Below are 23,884 nucleotides of genomic sequence, written 5' to 3' on the forward strand. Positions count from 1 at the left end.
CCCCATATCTCCTCCCTCTTGCGTCTCCCCCCCACCCTCCCTATCCCACCCCTCTAGGTGGTCACAAAGCACTGAGCTGATCTCCCCGTGCTATGCTGCTGCTTCCCACTAGCTATCTATTTTAAGTTTAGTAGTGTATATATGTCCCTGCCACTCTCTCACTTTGTCCCAGCTTACCCCTCCCCCTCCCCATATGCTCAAGTCCATTCTCTAGTAGGTCTGTGTCTTTTTTCCCATCTTGCCCCTAGATTCTTCATGACCATTTTTTTGTTTGTTTTTAATATTCCATATATATGTGTTAGTATACGGTATTTGTTTTTCTCTTTCTGACTTACGTCACTCTGTATGACAAACTCTAGGTCCATCTACCTCAATACAGATAACTAAATTTCGTTTCTTTTTATGGCTGAGTAATATTCCATTGTGTATATGTGCCACATCTTCTTTATCTATTCATCTGTTGATGGACATTTAGGTTGCTTCCATGTCCTGGCTATTGTAAATAGAGCTGCAATGAACATTGTGTTACATGACTCTTTTTGAATTATGGTTTTCTCAGGATATATGCCCAGTAGTGGGATTGATGGGTCATATGGTAGTTCTATTTGTAGTTTTTTAAGGAACCTCCATACTGTTCTCCATAGTGGCTGTATCAATTTACATTGCCACCAACAGTGTAAGAGTGTTCCCTTTTGTCCACACGCTCTCCAGCATTTATTGTTTGTAGATTTTTTGATGATGGCCATTCTCACTGGTGTGAGATGATATCGCGTTGTAGTTTTGATTTGCATTTCTCTAAAGATTAATGATGTTGAGCAGTCTTTCATGTGTTTGATGGCAATCTGTATATCTTCTTTGGAGAAATGTCTATTTAGGTCTTCTGCCCATTTTTGGATTGGGTTGTTTGTTTTCTTGATATTGAGCTGCATGAGCTACTTGTAAATTTTGGAGATTAGTCCTTTGTCAGTTGCTTCATTTTCAAATATTGTCTCCCATTCTGTGGGCTGTCTTTTGGTCTTGTTTATGGTTTCCTTTGCTGTGCAAAAGCTTTGAAGTTTCATTAGGTCCCATTTGTTTATTTTTGTTTTTATTTCCATTTCTCTAGGAGGGGGGGGTCAAAAAGGATCTTGCTGTGATTTATGTCATGGAGTGTTCTGCCTATGTTTTCCTCTAAGAGTCTTATAGTGTCTGGCCTTACATTTAGGTCTTTAACCCATTTTGAGTTTATTTTTGTGTATGGTGTTAGGGAGTGTCCTAATTTCATACTTTCACATGTACCTGTCCAGTTTTCCCATCACCACTTATTGAAGAGGCTGTCTTTTCTCCACTGTATATTCTTTCCTCCTTTATCAAAGATAAGGTGGCCATATGTGCATGGGGTTATCTCTGGGCTTTCTATCCTGTTGCATTGATCTATATTTCTATTTTTGTGCCAGTACCATACTGTCTTGGTTACTGTAGCTTTGTAGTATAGTCTGAAGTCAGGGAGCCTGATTCCTCTAGCTCCATTTTTCGTTCTCAAGATTGCTTTGGCTATTCGGGGTCTTTTATGTTTCCATACAAACTGTGCAATTTTTTGTTCTAGTTCTGTGAAAAATGCCAGTGGTAGTTTGATAGGGATTGCATTGAATCTGTAGATTGCTTTGGGTAGTATAGTCATTTTCACAATGTTGATTTTTCCAATCCAAAAATATGGTATATCTCTCCATCTATTTGTATCACCTTTAATTTCTTTCATCAGTGTCTTATAATTTTCTGCATACAGGTCTTTTGTCTGCTTAGGTAGGTTTATTCCTAGATATTTTATTCTTTTTGTTGCAGTGGTAAATAGGAGTGTTTTCTTAATTTCACTTTCAGATTTTTCATCACTAGTGTATAAGAATGCCAGAGATTTCTGTGCATTAATTTTGTATCCTTCTACTTTACCAAATTCATTGATTAGCTCTAGTAGTTTTCTAGTAGCATGTTTACTATTCTCTATGTGTAGTATCATGTCACCTGCAAACAGTGACAGCTTTACTTTTTCTTTTCCAATTTGGATTCCTTTTATTTCTTTTTCTTCTCTGATTGCTGTGGCTAAAACTTCCAAAACTATTTTGAATAAGAGTGGTGAGAGTGGGCAACCTTGTCTTGTTCCTGATCTTAGTAGGAGTGGTTTCGGTTTTTCACCATCGAGGACAATGTTGGCTGTGGGTTTGTCATATATGGCCTTTATTATGTTGAGGAAAGTTCCCTCTCTGCCTACTTTCTGCAGGGTTTTTATCATAAATTGGTATGGAATTTTGTCGAAAGCTTCTCTGCATCTATTGAGATGACCATATGGTTTTTCTCCTTCAGATTGTTCATATGGTATATCACGTTGATTGATTTGCGTGTACTGAAGAATCCTTGCATTCCTGGAATAAACCCCACTTAAATCATTGTGTATGATCCTTTTAATGTGCTGTTGAATTCTGTTTGCTTGTATTTTGTTGAGGATTTTTGCATCTATGTTCATCAGAGTTATTGGCCTGTAATTTTCTTTCTTTGTGACATCTTTGTCTGGTTTTGGTATCAGGGTGATGGTGGCCTTGTAGAGTGAGTTTCCGAGTGTTCCTCCCTCTGCTATATTTTGGAAGAGTTTGAGAAGGATAGGTGTTAGCTCTTCTCTAAATGTTTGATAGAATTCGCCTGTGAAGCCATCCAGTCCTGGGCTTTTGTTTGTTGGAAATTTTTTTTTTTTTTTTTTTTTTTTGTGGTACACGGGCCTCTCACTGTTGTGGCCTCTCCTGTTGCGGAGCATAGGCTCCAGACACACAGGCTCAGCGGCCATGGCTCACAGGCCCAGCCACTCCGCGGCATGTGGGATCTTCCCGGACTGGGGCACAAACCCGTGTCCCCTGCATCAGCAAGCGACTCTCAACAACTGCGCCACCAGGGAAGCCCGGAAGATTTTTAATCACAGTTTCAATTCAGTGCTTGTGATTGGTCTGTTCATATTTTCTATTTCTTCCTGGTTCAGTCTCAGAAGGTTGTGCATTTCTAAGAATGTGTCCATTTCTTCCAGGTTGTCCATTTTATTGGCATATAGTTGCTTGTAGTAATCTCTCATGATCCTTTGTATTTCTGCAGTGTCAGTTGTTACTTCTTTTTCATTTCTATTTCTATTGATTTGAGTCTTCTCCCTTTTTTTCTTGGTGAGTCTGGCTAATGGTTTATCACTTTTGTTTATCTTCTCAAGGAACCAGCTTTTAGTTTTATTGATCTTTGCTATCATTTCCTTCATTTCTTTTTCATTTATTTCTGCTCTGATCTTTATGATTTCTTTCCATCTGCTAACTTTGGGGGTTTTTTTTGTTCCTCTTTCTCTATTTGCTTTAGGTGTAAGGTTAGGTTGTTTATTTGAGATGTTTCTTGTTTCTCAAGGTAGGATTGTATTGCTATAAACTTCCCTCTTAGAACTGGTTTTGCTGCATCCCATAGGTTTTGGGTCATCGTGTTTTCATTGTCATTTGTTTCTAGGTATTTTTTGATTCCCTCTTTTATTTCTTCAGTGATCTCTTAGTTATTAAGTAGTGTATTGTTTAGCCTCCATGTGTTTGTATTTTTTACAGATTTTTTCCTGTAATTGATATCTAGTCTCATAGCATTGTGGTCAGAAAAGATGCTTGATACGCTTTCAGTTTTCCTAAATTTACCAATCCTTGATTTGTGACCCAAGATATGATCTATCCTGGACAATGTTCCATGAGCACTTGAGAAGAAAGTGTATTCTGTTGCTTTTGGATAGAATGTCCTACAAATATCAATTAAGTCCATCTTGTTTAATGTATCATTTAAAGCTTGTGTTTCCTTATTTATTTTCATTTTGAATGATCTGCCCACTGGTGAAAGTGGGGTGTTAAAGTCCCCTCCTATGATTGTGTTACTGTCGATTTCCCCCTTTATGGCTGTTAGCCATTGCCTTATGTTTTGAGGTGCTCCTGTGTTGGGTGCATAAATATTTACAATTGTTATATCTTCTTGGATTGATCCCTTGATCATTATGTAGTGTCCTTCTTTGTCTCTTGTGATAGGCTTTGTTTTAAAGTCTGTTTTGTCTGATGTGAGAATTGCTACTCCAGGTTTCTTTTAATTTCCATTTGCATGGAATATCTTTTTCCATCCCCTCACTTTCAGTCTGTATGTGTCACTAGGTCTGAAGTGGGTGTGTTGTAGACAGCATATGTACTGGTCTTGTTTTCATTTCCATTCAGCCAGTCTGTGTCTTTTGGTGGGAGCATTTAATCCCTTTACATTTAAGATATTATCGATATGTATGTTCCTATTACCATTTTTTAAATTGTTTTGGGTTTTTTATTGTAGGTGTTTTCCTCCTCTTGTGTTTCCTGCCTAGAGAAGTTCCTTTAGCATTTGTTGTAAAGCTAGTTTGGTGGTGCTGAATTCTCTTAGCCTTTGCTTGTCTGTAAAGGTTTTAATTTCTCCGTCAAGTCTGAATGAGATCCTTGCTGGGTAGAGTAGTCTTGTTTGTAGGTTTTTCTCCTTCATCTCTTTAAATATGTCCTGCCACTCCCTTCTGGCTTGCAGAGTTTCTGCTGAAAGATAAGCTGTTAACATTATGAGGATTCCCTTGTGTGTTATTTGTTGTTTTCCCCTTGCTGCTTTTAATGTTTTTTCTTTTTGTTTAATTTTTGAGTTTGATTAATATGTGTCTTGGCATGTTTCTCCTTGGATTTATCCTGTATGGGATTCTCTGTGCTTCCTGGACTTGATTAGCTATTTCCTTTTCCATATTAGGGAAGTTTTGAACTATAATCCCTTGAAATATTTTCTCAGTCCCTTTCTTTTTCTGTTCTTCTGGGACCCCTATAATTCGAATGTTGCTGCATTTAATGTTTTCCCAGAGGTTTCTGAGACTGTCCTCAATTCTTTTCATTCTTTTTTCTTTATTCTGCTCTGCAATAGTTATTTCCACTATTTTATCTTCCACGTCACTTATCCGTTCTTCTGCCTCAGTTATTCTGCTATTGATCCCTCTAGAGAATTTTTAATTTCATTTATTGTGTTGTTCATCACTGTTTGTTTGCTCTTTAGTTCTTCTAAGTTCTTGTTAAACGTTTCTTGTTTTTTTTCCATTCTATTTCCAGGATTTTGGATCATCTTTACTATCATTTTTCTGAATCCTTTTTCAGGTAAACTGCTTGTTTCCTCTTCATTTGTTAGGTCTGGTGTTTTTTGCCTTGCTCCTTCATCTGCTGTGTGTTTCTCTGTCTTCTCATTTTGCTTAACTTACTGTGTTTGGGGTCTCCTTTTCACAGGCTACAGGTTCGTACTTCCCGTTTTTGGTGTCTGTCCCCAGTGGCTAACGTTGGTTCAGCGGGTTGCGTAGGCTTCCTGGTGGAGGGGACTAGTGCCTTTGTTCTGGTGGATGAGGCTGAATCTTGTCTTTCTGGTGGGCAGGTCCACCTCTGTTGTTATGTTTTGGGGTGTCTGTGGCCTTATTATGATTTTAGGCAGCCTCTCTGCTAATGGATGGGGTTGTGTTCCTGTCTTTCTAGTTGTTTGGCATAGCGTGTCCAGCACTGTATCTTGCTCGTCGTTGAGTGGAGCTGTGTGTTGGGGTTGAGATGGAGATCTCTGGGAGATTTTCGCCATTTGATATTACGTGGAGCTGGGACGTCTCTTGTGGGCCAGTGTCCTGAACTTGGCTCTCCTACCTCAGAGGCACAGCCCTGATGCCTGGCTCGAGCACCAAGAGCCTGTCATCCACACAGCTCAGAATAAAAGGGAGGGAAAGAAAGAAAGAAAGAAGAAGATGAAATAAAGTTATTAAAATAAAAAATAATTATTAAAAAAATTTTTTTAAGTAATAAAAAAAGGACAGACAGAACCCTAGGACAAATGGTAAAAGCAAAGCTATACAGACAAAATCACACACAGAAGCATACACATACACACACAAAAAGAGAAAAAGGGAAATATATATATATATCTCGTTGCTCCCAAAGTCCACCTCCTCAATTTGGGAAGATTCGTTGTCTATTCAGGTATTCCACAGATGCAGGGGACATCAAGTTGATTGTGGAGATTTTGTCTGCTGCTCCTGAGGCTGCTGGGGGAGATTTCCCTTTCTCTGTTCGCACAGCTCCCGGGGTTCAGTTTTGGATTTGGCCCCGCCTCTGCGTGCAGGTCGCCTGAGGGCATCTTTGTCTGCCCAGACAGGATGGGGTTAGAGAAGCAGCTGATTCGGGGGCTCTGGCTCACTCAGGCCGGGGGGATGGAGGGATATGGAGTGCGGGGCGAACCTGTGGCAGCAGAGGCCAGCGTGACGTTGCACCAGCCTGAGGCGCGCCATGCATTCTCCCTGGGAAGTTGTCCCTGGATTACGGGACCCTGGCACTGGCAGGCTGCCCAGGCTCCCGGGAGGGGAGGTGTGGATAGCGACCTCTGCTTGCACACAGGCTCCTTGGTGGCAGCAGCAGCAGCCTTAGTGTCTCCTGCCCGTCTCTGGGGTCCGTGCTTTTAGCCGCGGCTCGTGGCCGCCTCTGGAGCTCCTTTAAGCAGCGCTCTTAACCCCCTCTCCTCACGCACCAGGAAACAAAGAGGCAAGAAAAAGTCTCTTGCCTCTTCGGCAGCTCCAGACTTTTTCCCGGACTCCCTCCCAGCTAGCTGTGGCACACTAGCCCCCTTCAGGCTGTGTTCACGCAGCCAACCCCAGTCCTCTCCCGGGGATCCGACCTCTGAAGCCCGAGCCTCAGCTTCCAGCCCCCACCCGCCCCGGTGGGTGAGCAGACAAGCCTCCCGGACTGGTTAGTGCTGGTCAGCACCGATCCTCTGTGCGGGAATCTCTCCGCTTTGCCCTCTGCACCCCTGTTACTGCGCTCTCCTCTGTGGCCCCCGAAGCTCCCCCCTCCGCCACCCGCAGTCTTTGCCCGCAAAGGGGCTTCTAGTGTGTGGAAACCTTTCTTCCTTCACAGCTCCCTCCCAGTGGTGCATGTCCCGTCCCTATTGTTTTGTCTCTGTTTTTTCTTTTTTTCTTTTGCCCTACCCAGGTACATGGGGAGTTTCTTGCCTTTTGGGAGGTCTGAGGTCTTCTGCCAGCGTTCAGTAGGTGTTCTGTAGGAGTTGTTCCGCATGTAGATACATTTCAGATGTATTTGTGGGGAGGAAGGTGATCTCCACGTCTTCCTCTTCCGCCATCTTGAAGCTCCCTCTCAAGACAATCTTTTTCTTCGGTACACAGTGCAAGTACTTTATGCATACTTCCAATTTTGTCTCATGGAACATTTTAAAAGATATTTAACAAAATTAATAATTTTTACTCCTTCACAAGAATATGACTTCTATAATTTAGTGCCACTACCTTGATTTGTGATGAGGTGCCAGTAGTTTTATTCACCAGTGGGTTTTTTTGCACCATTAGCGCAAATGTTAACATAGTAAAAAAGAGCAAAAACGTTTCAGTATTGTTATAAAAATAGCTTTGAAGTTTGGGGCCCCTGAAGGGTCTTGAAGGTCCCCAGAAGTCTGTGAGCCCAATTTGGGTAAGCACTCAGACACTGGTGTCAAATGGGGCAGGGTTCTCATCCGGACGCTTCAACTTACTAGCTAAACACTTGTTAGTTTTTCTTATCCACAGTTCTCTTAATGTTGATTATAATAAATCTTACCTCTTAGGATTATTGTGATGATTAAATGAGATAATACATATAAACCGTTTAACACAGTTCCAGGTACATAGTTAGTATTAAGGGCTTAACCATTATCGGTGTTCTTGTTTTACTTATTAGAATCTGTTCATGTTGCACTGTTTCTTTGGTTATGCTAATATGATTTACATTTTAAAAAGCATTATATTACAAGCTATAATGGATATATTATTTTGCTGCATTAGTTAACAAACACTTTGCTGAAGGAAATATGATACTAACAACAATAAAGACTTCCTTGTTTGTCCGAGTTGGTGAGATTGCTACTTCATTTTAAATTTCAACCTTTTTTATTGCTTGATTTTTAAGGTACTTTTCCGTCTCCCAGAAGGTGTTACATAGCGCGTCGTATAGATTCAATACAGTCATTAATGTGCCAGGCACTGTGTTCCATACTACTTTGTTTTATCTATAAGAATGCAGTATTTATTGGCTGCTTTATTAAGATAAAGATTAGAAACAGATAATCTTTTGTTTCAGGGTTACTGGTTCACAAAAATATCAGAATATAATTGTTTTCTATTTAAAATATTCTAAAGAGTTGCTCTGTAAATCACTGTTATCATATAGATTTGTAATTCTCACCTCCTGACTTTTGTCCCCTTGTTGCTGGTTATGAAGGCAGGTTTTGTACTTGCAAATGTTTCCCCAAGATTCTAAGAAGATAGGAGTACTGTTAAATAAGGAGAGCTATTTATTACTGCTTTTGCCTGTATTATGTAGTTTTTTTTATTTACGTGAAACCCTTTCCCATTCCATCGAATTTATCCTGGTTTAACGTAAGCCATCATCTTTGTTCATTGTTGAAAAAGCTAACAGTCTTTTGAATATGAGTAACACAATGGAACAATACAAATGTTTTATGGGACATATTCTTGATTTTCAAGAATTTTCCTTCATATCAAGTCATGTTATTTTATATGTGGTTAAGAAGGCAATAGTGAGTCAGATATAGACAAAATAAAGGATCTTGTCGAATTTGAAAAGTTGAGGGAAAAGATTTTATGTAAGAATTTTTGAAATTTTGTGAACTCAGAGTAGTTGACATGGGATTGAGGAATATTGATTCTGAGAGCCAGCAGGACTAGAAATACTTTAGCCTTCTTCGTCTGTGCCTTGCATTAATTGAGTCTACCTCGACCTCTGAAACATCATGTACAGTTCCCAGTGCTCAGGATTCTCTTCTCTTTACCTTCCACTCCTATCTCCTGGTTCCAAAACATGTGTAGCTTTTGTTAGATGGCTTCATGAGGTTAACTCAGAATTTTGGGTTGTTGAAATACTTTCCGATTGTAGAAGCTTCTGGGCTGTTATTAAGAATGATAATTGTACTTCCTATGCTGATATCTGATATATGCCACATCTTCTGCCAGGTGTTTTAGAGCCATTAACTAATCTTCACAATAATCCTAAAGGTTCAAAGAGATATGTAGCTACCAGATGACAAAACCAGAGTTTCAAAGTTTCAAGAAAACATATGAAAATCTACTGCTTTGAAAACCTGCTGTTTTCAAGCATCCTTTACTTGAATGGCTAGATGTACATTTTTCTAAGGCAGAGAATCATTGCAAGGCATCCATCTAATGGTCAACATGCATTTTACAGAGGTGGCTTACGGTAACTTAAATATAAAAATGCTTTTGACTTGAGGTAAACAGAAAATATGTTCATTAAAAAAATAGATTAAGAAAGTCAATTAGAAGGGACTCCCTTTTGTATTAATTTTTATTATTACTATGTATATTAGAGAGAGAGAACACATAATATGTTTGTAAATAAATCCATTTGATAAAAGATTCACCTAGAGTTTATATTATAAGAAATATTTCCTTTTTTAATCTTTTTCATTTTTATATATTTGTAAGTTTTTGAGCCTTAATTTTCTGCTCTTGAAAATCAAGTTAATGAGCCCCTGCCTTTGTTTTTCCTATTGATGTTTCTAACTTTGACATTACCAGACGATATAGAAAGGCTTCATGAAATGGTTAATAACACTATACTTTCTTGATTATTGCTAGGGGGCAGTATTTACTCAGCTGACTCTTTCAGCAGACTAGCACTAGGCTAATTCAGGAACATAATTTCATGATCTGGAGAAAACAGAATGTGTGAATGTATGATTTCTTTTCACTGGGATTGTTTCCACCTTTAAATTGGGAAGTAGCTAATAATATCTCTAACTTAATAAGACTAATTTTATATATTTTTCATATTTGTAAGAAAATATTTCATTATTTGTTATTTTTTTTAATTAAAACCTAAACTACCATAGTATTCAAAATTATCTTATTTTGCTGTCTTTTTTGTATCAGACTGTATTATGAAGATATAGCAATATGCTAAGAAATTATTTAAGATGAAAATATCAGTTAAAATTTTAATAGGGAGAAATAATAGAAGGAATAAATAACAGGCATTACAGTCTCACAGAGTATATTACATATTTATTTACTTGACTTTAGTTGGTAAGCAGTGACTGGGGCTGGTGAGAACCTAGGAGTTGTTATATATTAAAGAAATTTATTCAACTTGAATTATTACTTTTCAAATATTTATTAGAATATGCTTCATTTTGCTTATTTCTAATAACTGTTTTCATAATTGTTGTCAAAGTATAGGTATATAGTTCAGCATTTCAAGTTTAATGTTTTTTCCATACTTGCCAGTATTTAATATGATGGATACACACACACACATACACACCCCAAGGAAGATTAACTGATTTTCTCTTTATTTCATATGTATTGAAAACTTCTAAATAAATTGTGTAATCTTGTGACTATTTAATCTTTTAATCTGTCCCTTTCAAATATCTTTATTATATATATTTCATTCTTTCAACAAATATTTCAGTGCCTATTATGTACCAGACATTTTCCTAGGCCCTGGTTACATAAATGGAAAAAAAAAACGACAGAAATCTCTGCCCTCATTCAACTTATATTTTAGTCGGGGGCAGACAATAAAGATAAATATACTTTGTGGTATGTTAGGTAGTGATAAGTAGTGAACAAAAAACAGCTAAATCAGGGACATGGAGGTTAAGTGCTCAGGTGAAGGAGGGATTGAATATTTCAGTAAGGTAAAGCCTCACAGAAAAGGTGACTTCTGAATAAATGCCTTAATGAATTGAGGGAAAGAGCAATCCAAACAGAAGCAACAGCAAGAGCAGCAAGAGCTACAGCCCTGAGGTGTAAGCATTCCAGGGATGTCAGAGGAGCAGCCAGGAGACAAGAGACCAGTGTGACTGGAGCACAGTGAACAAGGAGATGAAGGTCAAAGAGGTAATTGAAGGGCCAGATTACACAGTCTTATAGATCAGGAGTCCCCACCCCGCTGGCCAGGGACCTGTCCCGGTCCCGGCCTGTTCGGAACAGGGCCGCACAGCAGGAGGTGAGCGGCGGCGGGCAAGCAAGCCAGAAGCTGCGTTCTGCCACTCCCCATCGTGGCTCGTGTTACCGCCTGAACCATTCCTCCCCTCCCGCCGCCATCCGTGGAAAAATTGTCTTCCATGAAACTGGTCCCTGGTGCCAAGAGGGTTGGGGACCGCTGTTATAGATCATAGTTAGGACTTTAGCTTTTACTGTCGGTAGTGGAAAGCCACTGAAAGCTACATCTTCTTATCTAAACATTTTAACAAGATCATTCTGCCTGCTGTGGTAAGAAAAATCCAAGGAGGGGCAAGATGGAATCTAGAAGACTAGTCATGGGCTATTGTAATAATCTAGGCAAGAGATGATGGTAGCTTGAATCAGGAAATTAGCAGTAGAAGTGGTGAGCAGTTTTCATATTCTGGATATATTTTGAAGGTAGAGCTGGCAGGACTGCTGGTGACAAATGTACAATGTGGAAGAAAGAGGAGATAAGAATGATTCCACAGTTTTGTTTACCTGAGCAACTGGAAGAATCGGATCGCTCTTAACGAAGATTTGAAAGACTGTACTTGGAGGCACAGATTTTGGAAGCAGTGTCAGGAGCTTAGTTTGGGACATGATATGCATATCTATCAGATATACAAGTGGAAATGTCAAGTAGGCATTTGTACATACCAGTTTGGATTTCAGGAGAGAGGTCTGGGATAGAGCTGTAGATATAAGTCCTCACATCATTTGGAGAAAATAGAAGAGAAAAAAATTCTAAGCACTGAATATAGGGCATGCCAATATTTAGGTCAGGGAGATAAATAGGAACCAACAAAAGAGATGGAGAAGGAGCAGTCAGAAAACTAGATGAATGTGGTTTCTTGGAAGCCAAGTTAAGGTGGGGGGCAGGTGGTTAGAGGAGGTGAGAATAGTAAATTATGTCAAAGCCTGCTGATTGGTAAAGACTGAGAATGAGAATTGACCATTAGATTTAGAAACATGGAGACCTTTGATGACCAAGAGAAGAGCAGTTCTGGTTGTGAGGTGAAGGCTAGAACCTAATTGGAGTGGATTGAGAGAATATTTAATGAATAGCTACTGCTCTTAATGAACTGTAAGATCCTTAGAAGCTAGAGCTATGCTTTCTTCACTGCTTATCCTATCAGGCATAGAGTGAATTCTCCCTAACTCTACCTTCTGTTCTATTCAGACCTCCAACAAATTCCATGAGGCCCACTCACATTAGGGAGGGCAGTCTGCCTTATGAAATCTACTGATTTTCATGTTGATCTCATCCAGAAACACCCTTAAAGACACATCCGGAATAATGTTTAACTAAGTGTCTGGGCACCTGTGTCAGTAAAGTTTACACATAAAATTAACCATCACAAGAACCATTGACTTCTGTTGTGGTTATTGCTATGGCTGCCTTTAAACCTACCAATTTGTTATTTTTATTCTATTTGTCCTATCAGTTCTTTGTTCTCTTTTTCCTTTTTATCTGCCTTCTTCGGATTTGTTGGATATATTTTTTGTGATTCTATTTTATCTCCTTTGTTAAGACACTAGCTATAACTCTTTGTTGTTTTCTTATTGGTTTCTTTAAGATTTACACAGTGGTCCTCAACCAGGGGCAGTTTTGCCTCCCACGGGATTTTTTGGCAAAGTCTGAGACACTTTTGACAAAACTGAACAAGTGCTACTGGCATCTAGTACAGAGACTGGGTTGCTACAAAAATCTTAAAACGCAAACTACACCTCCCCCTTGAAAGAGTTGTCCAACGCAAAATGTGAATAGTTCCGAGGTTAAGAAATTCTGGTTTATACTATAATTCTTTAACTTATTATAATCTGCTTTTAAGTAGTATTATACCACTTCACATATAGTATAAATACTTTACAACATATACCTCCATTTTACCCTCCTGGCATTTGTATTATTGTTGTCCTACCTTTTATTTCTACATATATTATAAGCTCCACATAAATTATTAGTTTTGCTTTAGAGAGTCACTTTTTTTCTGGTTGTGCCACGCAGCTTGTGGGATCTTCGTTCCCCGGCCAGGGACTGAACCCAGGCCCTTGGCAGTGAAAGCGTACCATCCTAATCACTGGACTGCCAGGGAACTCCCGAGAGTCACTTATTTTTAAAGATTTTTTTTAAATAAAAGTTTTTTATATTTAACTACATTTTTATAATTCTGAGTCTCTTCATTCTTCTGTATAGGTCCAGATTTCCATGTGGTATCATTTTCCTTCTGCCTGAAAGACTGACTTCAGCATTTCTTATAGTGCAGGATTGCTGCTGATGAATTCTTTCAGTTTCTGTTTGTGTGAGAGTCTTTATTTTACCTTTCTCTTTGAAAGATATTTTTGCTGGACATACAATTCTAAGTTGATAGGTTTTTTTTTTTAATTACTTGAAAAATGTCGCTCCACTGTCATTTTTTGTGCCCTGTTTTTGACAAGAAAACATTCCTCTCACTGATGCTTTTACATAGTGTGCCTTTTTTCTCTGGCTGTGGTGTAAGATTTTTTGAGAAATCTGATTATGATGTACCTTGGTATAGTTTTCTTCATGTTTCACGTGCTTCAGGTTCTTGAGATTATTTACTCTATCAGATTATAGTTTTCATCACTTTTGAAAAATGTTCAGCTATTATTTCTTCAAATATTTTTTTCTGTCGCCTCTCATCTTCTCTCTGTCTTTTGCAGTCTCCAATAACATATTCAGCTGGTTGAAGTTGCTCACTGATGCATAGGACATGTTTTGTTTTTCTTTATTCCCCCTGTCCGTGTTTCATTTTGGGTAGTTTCTATTGCTGTATTTTCAGGCTTACTTATCTCTTCTTCTGCAGTGTCTGATCTGCTCTTAATCCTATTCAGTGTATTTTTTAACTCAAACATTGTATTTTTCATGTCTAGAGAGGTTTTTTGGTTCTTTTTTATATCTACTATGTCTCTACTTAACGTGTTCAATCATTTGTTAGATTTTTGAACATATGTATACAGATATAAAAAGCATTTTGAGGGCTTTCCTGGTGGCGCAGTGGTTGAGAGTCCGCCTGCTGATGCAGGGGACATGGGTTCGTGCCTTGGTCCGGGAAGATCCCACTTGCCACGGAGCAGCTGGGCCCGTGAGCCATGGCCGCTGAGCCTGCGCGTCCAGAGCCTGTGCTCCGCAATGGGAGAGACCACAACAGTGAGAGGCCCACATACCACAAAAAAAAAAAAAAGCATTTTGACATCCTTGCCTGCTATTACAAACATTTATGTTAGTTCTTTGTCCATTTTGATTGAATGATTTTTCTCCTCATTATGATCATTTTTTTTCTGCTACTTTGCACTACTGATTTTTTTACTGAATTTCAGCCATTATGAATTTTACCTTGCTGGTTATTGGATATTTTTATGTTCTTGTAAATATTCTTGAGCTTTTTTTTGAGATGCAGCTAGGTAACATTGAAACAGTTTGATCTTTTCAAGGCTTGCTTTTAAGGTTTGTTAAGTGAGACCTGGGCAGCATAATTTGGGAGCATAATTTTGCCCCATTACTAAGGCAATATCCTTTTGAGTACTCTACCTTATGCTTTGTTTATTTCAGGGTTTTAAAAAAAATTGTAGCTAGTGGTAAGGTGAACCATGCCTGGCTTTGTGTGAGCCTGGCATGTTTTCCCCCTGATCCTTTCAGGTGGTTCCTCCCCACTTTGTGTTCTTCCTCATACACATGCTCTCTTCAATAAAAGGGATTGTTAGTTTTGTTGCTGAAGTAACTCAGGTAAGATTCCTAATGACAAACAATTGGCTTTGATCAGAAGGGCAGAGCATAATATAATTTATGTTATATCCTTAAAAGCAAGAAAAGTTAAATAATACTGATGGAACTTACATATACAGACTGTATGTTTAAATTTAAATTAGGCTGAAAATTCAGAGTTTATTATATTTTATTGTTTTCTACAACCAATACTCTATAGTGAAGTCACATACCTCTGTACTCCTCAGTTTCCCCATTTGTAATGGCTGTGTCAGTGCATATAAGTGATAATCTTGTAGGGAGCAATGGGTTTATTTCACATACAGTACTTAGATTTTAAGGTAGTCTATAACTGTACTTACGGTTCTTGACTGGCATTTAATAGCATAGATACTCAATTGTGTATAATGCAAAGAAATATTCAACTCTACTTATAAATTCACAATTGATAGGTGCTGAAAAACTATTTATTTAAACGCTATAGGTAGTACAAAAATCTTTGTCTAATAGGAGCATGCAATGACATAAAACATAAAAGTAGAGCTTTTTCAGATTTTTCTATAAATTATTATTGGTTTTTGATACTTGTTATTAACAAAGGAGATTTTACTCTACTTTTAGAAATTAAGAATGATTTCTCACTTTCAAAATCTCACAAAATTAATTGGTGTGTGTGTGTGTGTGTGTGTGTGTTTCATTTCTAGAGAGTAAACTTAGGAAAATAAATTTGTCACTCATCTAAAGAACCAAATTATTTCATTCCTGGATCTCATTACTTTTATGAAGCTTCCTGTTAATTTAGAAAGTGGTAATAGGCATAAGCTTCATAAAAATTTTTTAATGAGACATTTTGGACATTTTTCAAATATCATCTCATCATGTTTCAAAAAATACTCAGTAAGGGTAACTCAACACTGATGAGGACTCTTCAAATCTTAGGAATATTTTATTCCTAAGAACAAAGTTCTCCTTTGAAAAGTAGACCTTTGAAATTAGCATGCTAGTATTGTGTTTGGATTAGGCATTGTCTTGAGTGTAGTCTTTGATGAAATGAAAATACTCTGTGGAATAAGCCTTGGCCAAAGGATCATCTGCAGCATTTGTAATAGATGTCATTATTTAATAGAATATTTGTGATAATAATTATAATTATCTAGATTCTCTTTTATTTTTTAAAATTTTTATTGAAGTATAATTGATTTACAATGTTGTGTTAGTTTCTACTGTATAGCAAAGTGATTCAGTTATATATATATTCTTTTTTAGATTCTTTTCCATTATAGGTTATTACAAGATATTGAGTATAGTTCCCTGTGCTATACAGTAGGTCCTTGTTGGTTATCTATTTTATATACAGTAGTGTGTATATGTTAATCCCAAACTCACAATTTATCCCCCCTCCTTTCCCCTTTGGTAACTGTAAGTTTGTTTTCTATGTCTGTGAGTCTATTTCTGTTTTGTAAATAAGTTCATTTGTATCAATTTTTTAGATTCCACATCTAAGCAATATCATATATTTGTTGTTCTCTGTCTGCCTTACTTCACTTAGAATGATCATCTCTAGGCCCATCCATGTTGCTGCATATGGCATTATTTCTTTCTTTTTTATGGCTGAGTAATATTCCATTGTATGTATATACCACATCTTCTTCATCCATTCATCTGTCATTGTACACTTAGGTTGCTTTCATGTCTTGGCTATTGTAAATAGTGCTGCAATGAACATTTGGGTGCACGTATCGTTTTGAGTTAGAGTTTTCTTCAGATATATGCCCAGGAGTGAGATTGATGGATCATATGGTAACTCTGTTTTTAGTTTTTTAAGGAACCGTCATACTGTTCTCCATAGTGGCTGTACCAATTTACATTCCCATCAACAGTGTAGGAGGGTTCCTTTTTCTCCACACCCCCTCCAGCATTTATTATTTGTAGACTTTTTGATGATGGCTATTCTGACCAGTGTGAGGTGATACCTCATTGTAGTTTTGATTTGCGTTTCTCTAATAATTAGTGATGTTGAACATCTTTTTATGTGCCTCTTAGCCATCTGTATGTCTTCTTTGGAGAAACGTCTATTTAGAACTTCTGCCCATTTTTTGATTTTTTTTTTATATAGAGCTGTGTGAGCTGTTTATATATTTTGGAAATTAATCGCTTGTCAGTCGCATCATTTTCAAATATTTTCTCCCATTCCATAGTTTATCTTTTCATTTTGTTTATGGTTTCTTTTGCTGTGCAAAAAAAGCTTTTCAGTTTAATTATGTCCCATTTGTTTATTTTTTTTTATTTCCATTACTCTAGGAGGTGGGTCCAAAAAAATATTGCTGTGATTTATGTCAGAGAGTGTTCTGCCTATGTTTTCCTCTAGGATTTTTATAGTATCCAACCTTACATTTAGGTCTTTAATCCATTTTGAGTTTATTTCTGCATATGGTGTTAAAGAATGTTTTTAATCAGTGGAGTAGACCAAAACATAGAGCTTTTTTTACCATTCAGTTTACTGGAAGTCATTCTAATTATCTCTTTTATCTCCTCTTTATCCATCCCGTGCATCCCTATCTTTTTCCACTCATAGCTCTATGCCATCCCTTGGTTTCTCACCATGTTTACTCGTAAGTATCATTTTCCCTTTTCTTTCAATATTGTATTAGCAAAAGAACAGCTTCATTCTTCCCCAGTATATTATAGTTACAGTAATACTAAGCAGATTTAATTACATGAGCATCCTTATGTAATTCTAAGGTAATATAGTTGGGTAGAAATTATTTTCAATTGTTCTGACTACTAAATATCAAAAAGGTTGTTCTATAAGATGAAAACCTATCTGATATATCACGACATTCATAAAATCTCTGACCTCTATTGAAAAATAAATTAATGTTAACTATAGTATTTACATAGAGTTTTGGAAGGCAACTGTTACAACCAAATCAGACTCAATTTTTAGAGATTGTCTAATAACTGATACTTTTGTTATTTCCTATCCTAGAATTCCTCTAGAAATAAACAGTTTATGTGAATATGTAATACTTTAATCAGTTACAGATATTAATACAGTGGATATGCTGCTTAAACATGTACATTTGATTAATGGAATACAATATTTGAAGTAGATCTGTATGCACTGGACTGGAAAGATGTTCAGAGTATTGATAAATGAAAAAAAGAAAGTTTCCAAAAATAAAAAATTGCTAATCAGATTTTTTTATGGGAATTTCAAAAAGCAGTTTTTAGAGTACATAATAGAAATATAATGATACTGAATCTATAACAATACTAAAATTCTTCTAAGTATATAAACTTGTGAGAATAATATGACCTGAAAATTCTAGGAAGAAACAGAATGAATGTAACAGCTATACCAAGATTGATAGTGGTGACTAGAAAATGTCATCTATTTGATCAATCTGATTATCAGTTTTTTAAGATGCCTTAGGAAGCAGTAAATCTACAAAGCCAAATACGCATTTTATAAAAAACAGTTTGCCAGTATTTGTTCTGTAATAGTTTTGACCATAAGGGAATTACCATGTCTAGTAAAGTAGCTTGTTGTTGTTTTAATTTTTTATTTTTAATCTCAATTAATTTATTTATATTTGTCATTTTACAGATGTATTTCCACTGCACAAAATTTTCCACCTCTGGGATACCCTACTGCTTGGGAATTCCTCCTTCCCATTCTGTATCGGAGTAGCAATTCTTCAGCAGCTGCGTGACCGGCTTTTGTCTAATGGCTTTAATGAGTGCATTCTTCTCTTCTCTGATTTACCAGGTATAGATATATATAAATAGAATTACTAAGTGAAATTTAATTATAGAATAATGAGACATTCTTATAACAATTTGCAAAAATAATCATACAAGCCTTCAGAATCTCTTCTGCTTGAGCCTCATCATCCGTCTCTGAATTGTCTCCCTTGTATAGTACCTGTTCTGCTGGCCCAGCATTGTAGATATAAAACTGGGTCATAATAGTTCACTATCATTTACTTTCATGTCAGTGATGCCATCAAAAAGGTAAAGAGGGCAGGGCAGTGGGGGCGGGTGGGGTGACACATTTGCCTTGCTTAGGATAGGCCTATTTATCTCCAACTGATAGAGAGTAAATAAAGGCCACTTGGGAAGGGGTTTGAGAATCGATAAGTTTATACAGAGATGTAATTCACATGGAACTTTGCTCTCTCCTATCCATAGCTGCTTGCTAACAGTTTGACAGTTTGAGGAAAGGAGAAACCCTGTCCTCTTGGGAGAGCAAGTCACACTCCAGGGGAATTCCATTTATACAATGCAGGATAGTAAGTCAAGCTATATATTGTATTCATAAGTGAGGAGCTTGTAAATTTAGGAGTTGAATGCTTAAGTGTAGAAATATTGAATGTAACTATGGTTTAAGCTTTGATGCTTTCGCTAAAAAGATGAAAGTAATATGGTTACATAGGATATAACAATCTGTGGAAGAAAAAACTGAACTACATTTTTGTGGAAACCAAAATGTTTTTCAAGTAGAAAAATTCTGCTTTCTTCAAATAGCATTTCATTGGCTCCAACCCTTCTATGTGTTTATTGCTGTTCTCCATATTTTCAGGCAGCCACAAGTGATTGCTGAAAATAAACACACTTAAAATTATCCAAGAGATAAATTTGTCTAAAAATCAAAGAATAAAAGAAAGGTACCTTAATGCTATATATTTAATAAGTACTCTCAAAAGAAATAAGAAAACTGCTGCCTAGAAATAGAGACACAGATGTAGAGAACAAACATATGGACACCAAGGGGGAAAAGTGGCAGGGGGTGGTGGTGGTGGTGGGATGAATTGGGAGATTGGGATTGACATGTATACACTAATATGTATAAAATAGGTAACTAATAAGAACCTGCTGTATAAAAACTAAATAAAATAAAATTCAAAAAAAAAAAGCTAACTGTGAGGACTTACACTACAATAAACCTTCAAAGGGATACAAGCTTTCAGTTATAAGATGAATAAGTTCTGAGGATCTAAAAGACAACATGGTGACAGTAGTTAATAATACTGTATTGTATGCTTGAAATTTGCTAAGATAGTAAATCTTAAGCATTCTCACCACAAAACAAAAATAGTAACTATGTGAGGTGATAGCTGTGTTAGTTAATGTGATTGTGATACTAATTCCACAAAGTATATGCATATCAAATCATCCTGTTGTACACTTTAAATATGTACAATTCTTTATGTCAATTATACCTCAATAATGCTGGAGGAAAAACTAAAAAAAAAGAAAAGAAAAGAAACCTGCTGCCTACCCCAATTTTTATTTTTAGTGGATGATCTGTACCTGGTAGTTTATCATCTTTCTGTTGTTGAAAATCTTCATCCTTTTTGGGAAAATAATAGCAAAAATTATTGGATTTATTTTAAAACTTCTACTTCCCCTTTCCCCCCAGATTAAAAGTATTCACCATCAGCTTTCTAACTTATCAAACTTTAATTAAAGTTAATTATTTCTTGTATCAACAAATAGTTGTTTAGTTCTTATGTTTTTTTTTCTGGGAGATTCTTTATGAAAATCGAGCTCTCTCTCTTTTTTTCCTGTTGGTGTTGAACAGTTACAGAAAAGCTAGTTTTGCAAACTACAAATACTGTCTGTACCGTGCAGATATTTTCCTGTTGTTTCTAAATTGCCAAAGTAAGCAGAGGATGATTGATTAGAATTAAAAGAATTTTTCTATTTTCTATTTTCTATTTTCTATTTTTCTAACATTTTTATATGTTAGGAATGATGATTGTGCATTTTCAAGTAAAGTAAATTTAATACCTTTCCAATTTTGTGCATAAATATTCCAGTTATACACTGGTGAGGAATCTGTTTTCATATTGTATAGGCAGATTAGTGGTAATTCTGCTTGTACATTAGAATAGTCATTATTTCTGAAATCAGAAAGTAAGAGTATATGTTTGTTAGAACTGACTCATTGAAAAGGTAAACACTACTTACTTTTGAAAGTAGGGTGCCTCTATTGATGTGAATTGCATTGATCCTCAGTGCCATTATTCTGGCTCATCATTTACTTGGTCACTATATGATTCCAGTTGGGGAAGAAAAAAGTTTATAAAAAAAATGTGACTTAAGAAAAAAGAAGGGTGGAGGGGTTAAATGTAAACTTTGCCTTTAAGTACACCTGTGTTTCCTTTTATTTTTAATCACAGTGCACTTATTTGGGATGTCTTTCCTAATTAGATCTAATAGATGTCTTTTTTCATCATGTTGAGCCCACTAACTGTACTTGATGCTTGAAGGAACTGGGAAGTGGTCATGGGAAGTCCTAAAAAGTGAATCCAGATTAATATACACACAAACACACTGAATGCGCCTTTTCTAAGCAAAATATTATGTGACATAAGCTTGGAACATGTTTGAAAGAAAGAAAAAAACATTTTTTAAGTCTACAAAATGAGAAGAGATAGGCTAACTCCATATTTCACCTTAATTCTTGAGATAGACTTTGTAGATAAAGATAGGTTAGGATTAAACATTAATTTGAATTTATTAAATATATTGTGCTTTACTGAAATCCCCACTTAACTGAGTTTAAAAGCATAAGTAATCAATCAGAACAAATTTAACTAAATTCTTTGCTGAAGCAGATTAGCAAATTCACTGTTCAGAACATCTGTTGACAGTAATATGATGGAATCGCCATCCAGTTGGTAACCTTGTAAACAAAATAACCTCGCATTTTTTTTTAAGTTGTCCCTTTCTAGTTGTTTCTTTCTACAAAGAGGGGCCCAATAGTCTAGTGGTTAAGAGCATGGAATGTGGAGCCAGATAACCTGGGTTTTAGGTCCTAGCTCTACCCCTTACAGTTGTGTGACCTTAGGGACATGACTTAACCTCTTTGTATCTGTTTCCTTAACCCTGCTTATATGAAAATGATAATTGTACCTACCTAATAGGATTGTTGTGCTAAATAAATCAGGACAACTAAACAACTTAGAGCAGTGCCTGGCAAAGAGCAAGTGCTATGTAAGTGATTATTATTATTAATGTTATTACCAGCAGCATGATTATTATGATTTTCCTCACTTTTTCCTTTCTATCATGACTGCTTTCCTATTGGTAAAATAAATGAAGCAATCACCCCATTTGGCTTTTTCTATGTATTATTGAGGTAGATATCAATCATATAGATTTCCTTATTAGCAGAAGCAATGGAGAATTACCTAAGAAGTCAAGTAAGCCTTCAATATATATATATGTATGTATATTATGACTAAGAAGAACATCTCTTTTCATTGCTCAGAGACAACATAGTATAGTAGATAGCACAGTCTTTGGAGTCAAGACATACGGGTTTGAGTCCTAATTGCACCACTCACTACCTGTGTGAATTGGGAAACTTTCAGTATGGTTCTGCCACTGAAAAGAGTGATCTGTAGAGTGAAATAGATATGAGTTTACCTCCCAGCTCTGGCATATAGTAGCTGTGTGAACCTGGACAAGTTGTTAACCTCACTGGAAAGAGAGTCCTATACATTATGAAAGTTTCAGTGAAATGGAGATAAAAATATCTGCTTTAGTGTTAGGGTGAGCATGAAAGATAATATGCATAATGTACCTGATGCAAAACCTGCTACCAAATATGCATAACTATTTTTTAAAGTACATGTGGCATGTAATATTTTAAACATGCAAAGAATGTGTAACATTCAATCTTTGTAAGTTCCCTCTCCTTTCTTCCTCCTTTTCTTAACTTCATACTAACCCTTTAGTTCTTGAAGAGAGAACACAGCAGAAAGGCATTATTATTTTTGCCAAAAACTGCTTCCAACTTCAGTTCCCTTTAGTAAATGGTATAGTGTGATGTCACATTACAAAGAAGTACAAGTGGTGCTAGAAAATTTTGCTGAAAGTTCTTGACATGTATTGGTTTGTGTGTCATTTCAGTACTAAAGGAAATAACCATGAGAGCAGTCTATTTGGCATTTCTCATACAATCTCAAAATAGTGGTAGGGTGTTTTGGAAGAAATACTGGGTTTTTCATAGCGCCATCCAACACTGGATGTTGGCTACAGTTTCCAAGGTTACCACCCTGTAAGCCCAACTATAGGATGAGGTCCGTCATCCTTCAGCCTGTTCTCTGATATGATTCTGCTATAGTGTCCATCTGGCTGACTTAAAAAAAAATTTTTTTTGAGGATACACCCAAACAGTATTCAAGATGAGTATGATAATCTGAATAAAACCAAAATGGTAATAATTTTAGAGTGGATTTGTAATGGCTGAGATGTTTAAATGCTTTTTTGTTTTGGTGGTGTATTTCCTTTGTACAGTTGAAAATTAATTCAATATATTTATGTCATTATGGTTGAAATAAATACTTAGAATGCATATCTTTATACCTCTGAACATCTTCAAAGATAGGAATTTTTCAAAGTAGGAAAGAAGTTTTTCTTAGAGAACCTATACAAAGAAATTGGGAAATCTGTGTGGAAGAACGCTTAATTTACTCTCAGAGATTAAAATAGTTACTTTACCATTAAAAGAAAAAAATACGTACATATAAACTATTTTTGAAGGAAATACTGAGTATATTGAAGGGACTTGAGCATAGGAAAAGTAAATCCTTTTTGCAGGAAGAAATCAACAGTTGGCTGAAACATCTTCGTTGTGTGATGTATGTTTTATTACAGAAGCTTAATTAAAAGAAAACGTTTTAAATAAAATTTTAAGGTGTTATCTCAATATTACCTACATACTTTACAATAGAATTCATTTTCAACACATACATGAAAAATACCAGTAGTATCTATTATGTAGCACTTCACTAATTCCTCAAAAATGTTGTATTAATATCTTAAGTAGCTAGGAAAGGGTACTTATCTTTTCTGACTTAAAACAATTTTGTAATGCAGTCTTTATCATTATTTAGCATAGCATGGAATATTTCATGAAAACCATCCTTTTTTTTTTTTTTTTTTTTTGCGGTATGTGGGCCTCTCACTGTTGTGGCCTCTCCCGTTGCGGAGTATAGGCTCTGGACACGCAGGCTCAGTGGCCATGGCTCACGGGCCCAGCCGCTCCGCGGCATGTGGTA

At 36.5% G+C, this 23,884-nt stretch overlaps 1 protein-coding gene across 8 annotated transcripts in view; it reads left to right on the forward strand.

The window, feature by feature from the left end:
• Nucleotides 1-23,884, forward strand: part of TBCK (TBC1 domain containing kinase) — a 244,075-nt gene that overhangs the window by 115,403 nt on the left and 104,788 nt on the right. For all 8 annotated transcript variants that reach the window (XR_013827926.1, XM_079919204.1, XM_079919201.1 and 5 more), the window contains 2 exons: nt 17,383-17,419; nt 18,418-18,579. Coding sequence is in view for 7 of the 8 variants with exons in the window: in XM_079919204.1 (XP_079775330.1) it covers nt 17,383-17,419; nt 18,418-18,579 (199 nt within the window). In the remaining variant the exon portion in view is untranslated. The remainder of the gene's footprint in view (nt 1-17,382; nt 17,420-18,417; nt 18,580-23,884) is intronic.

This window comes from Stenella coeruleoalba (genome assembly GCF_951394435.1).
Source record: "Stenella coeruleoalba genome assembly, chromosome: 4".
In the NCBI taxonomy this organism is placed as follows: Eukaryota; Metazoa; Chordata; class Mammalia; order Artiodactyla; family Delphinidae; genus Stenella; species Stenella coeruleoalba.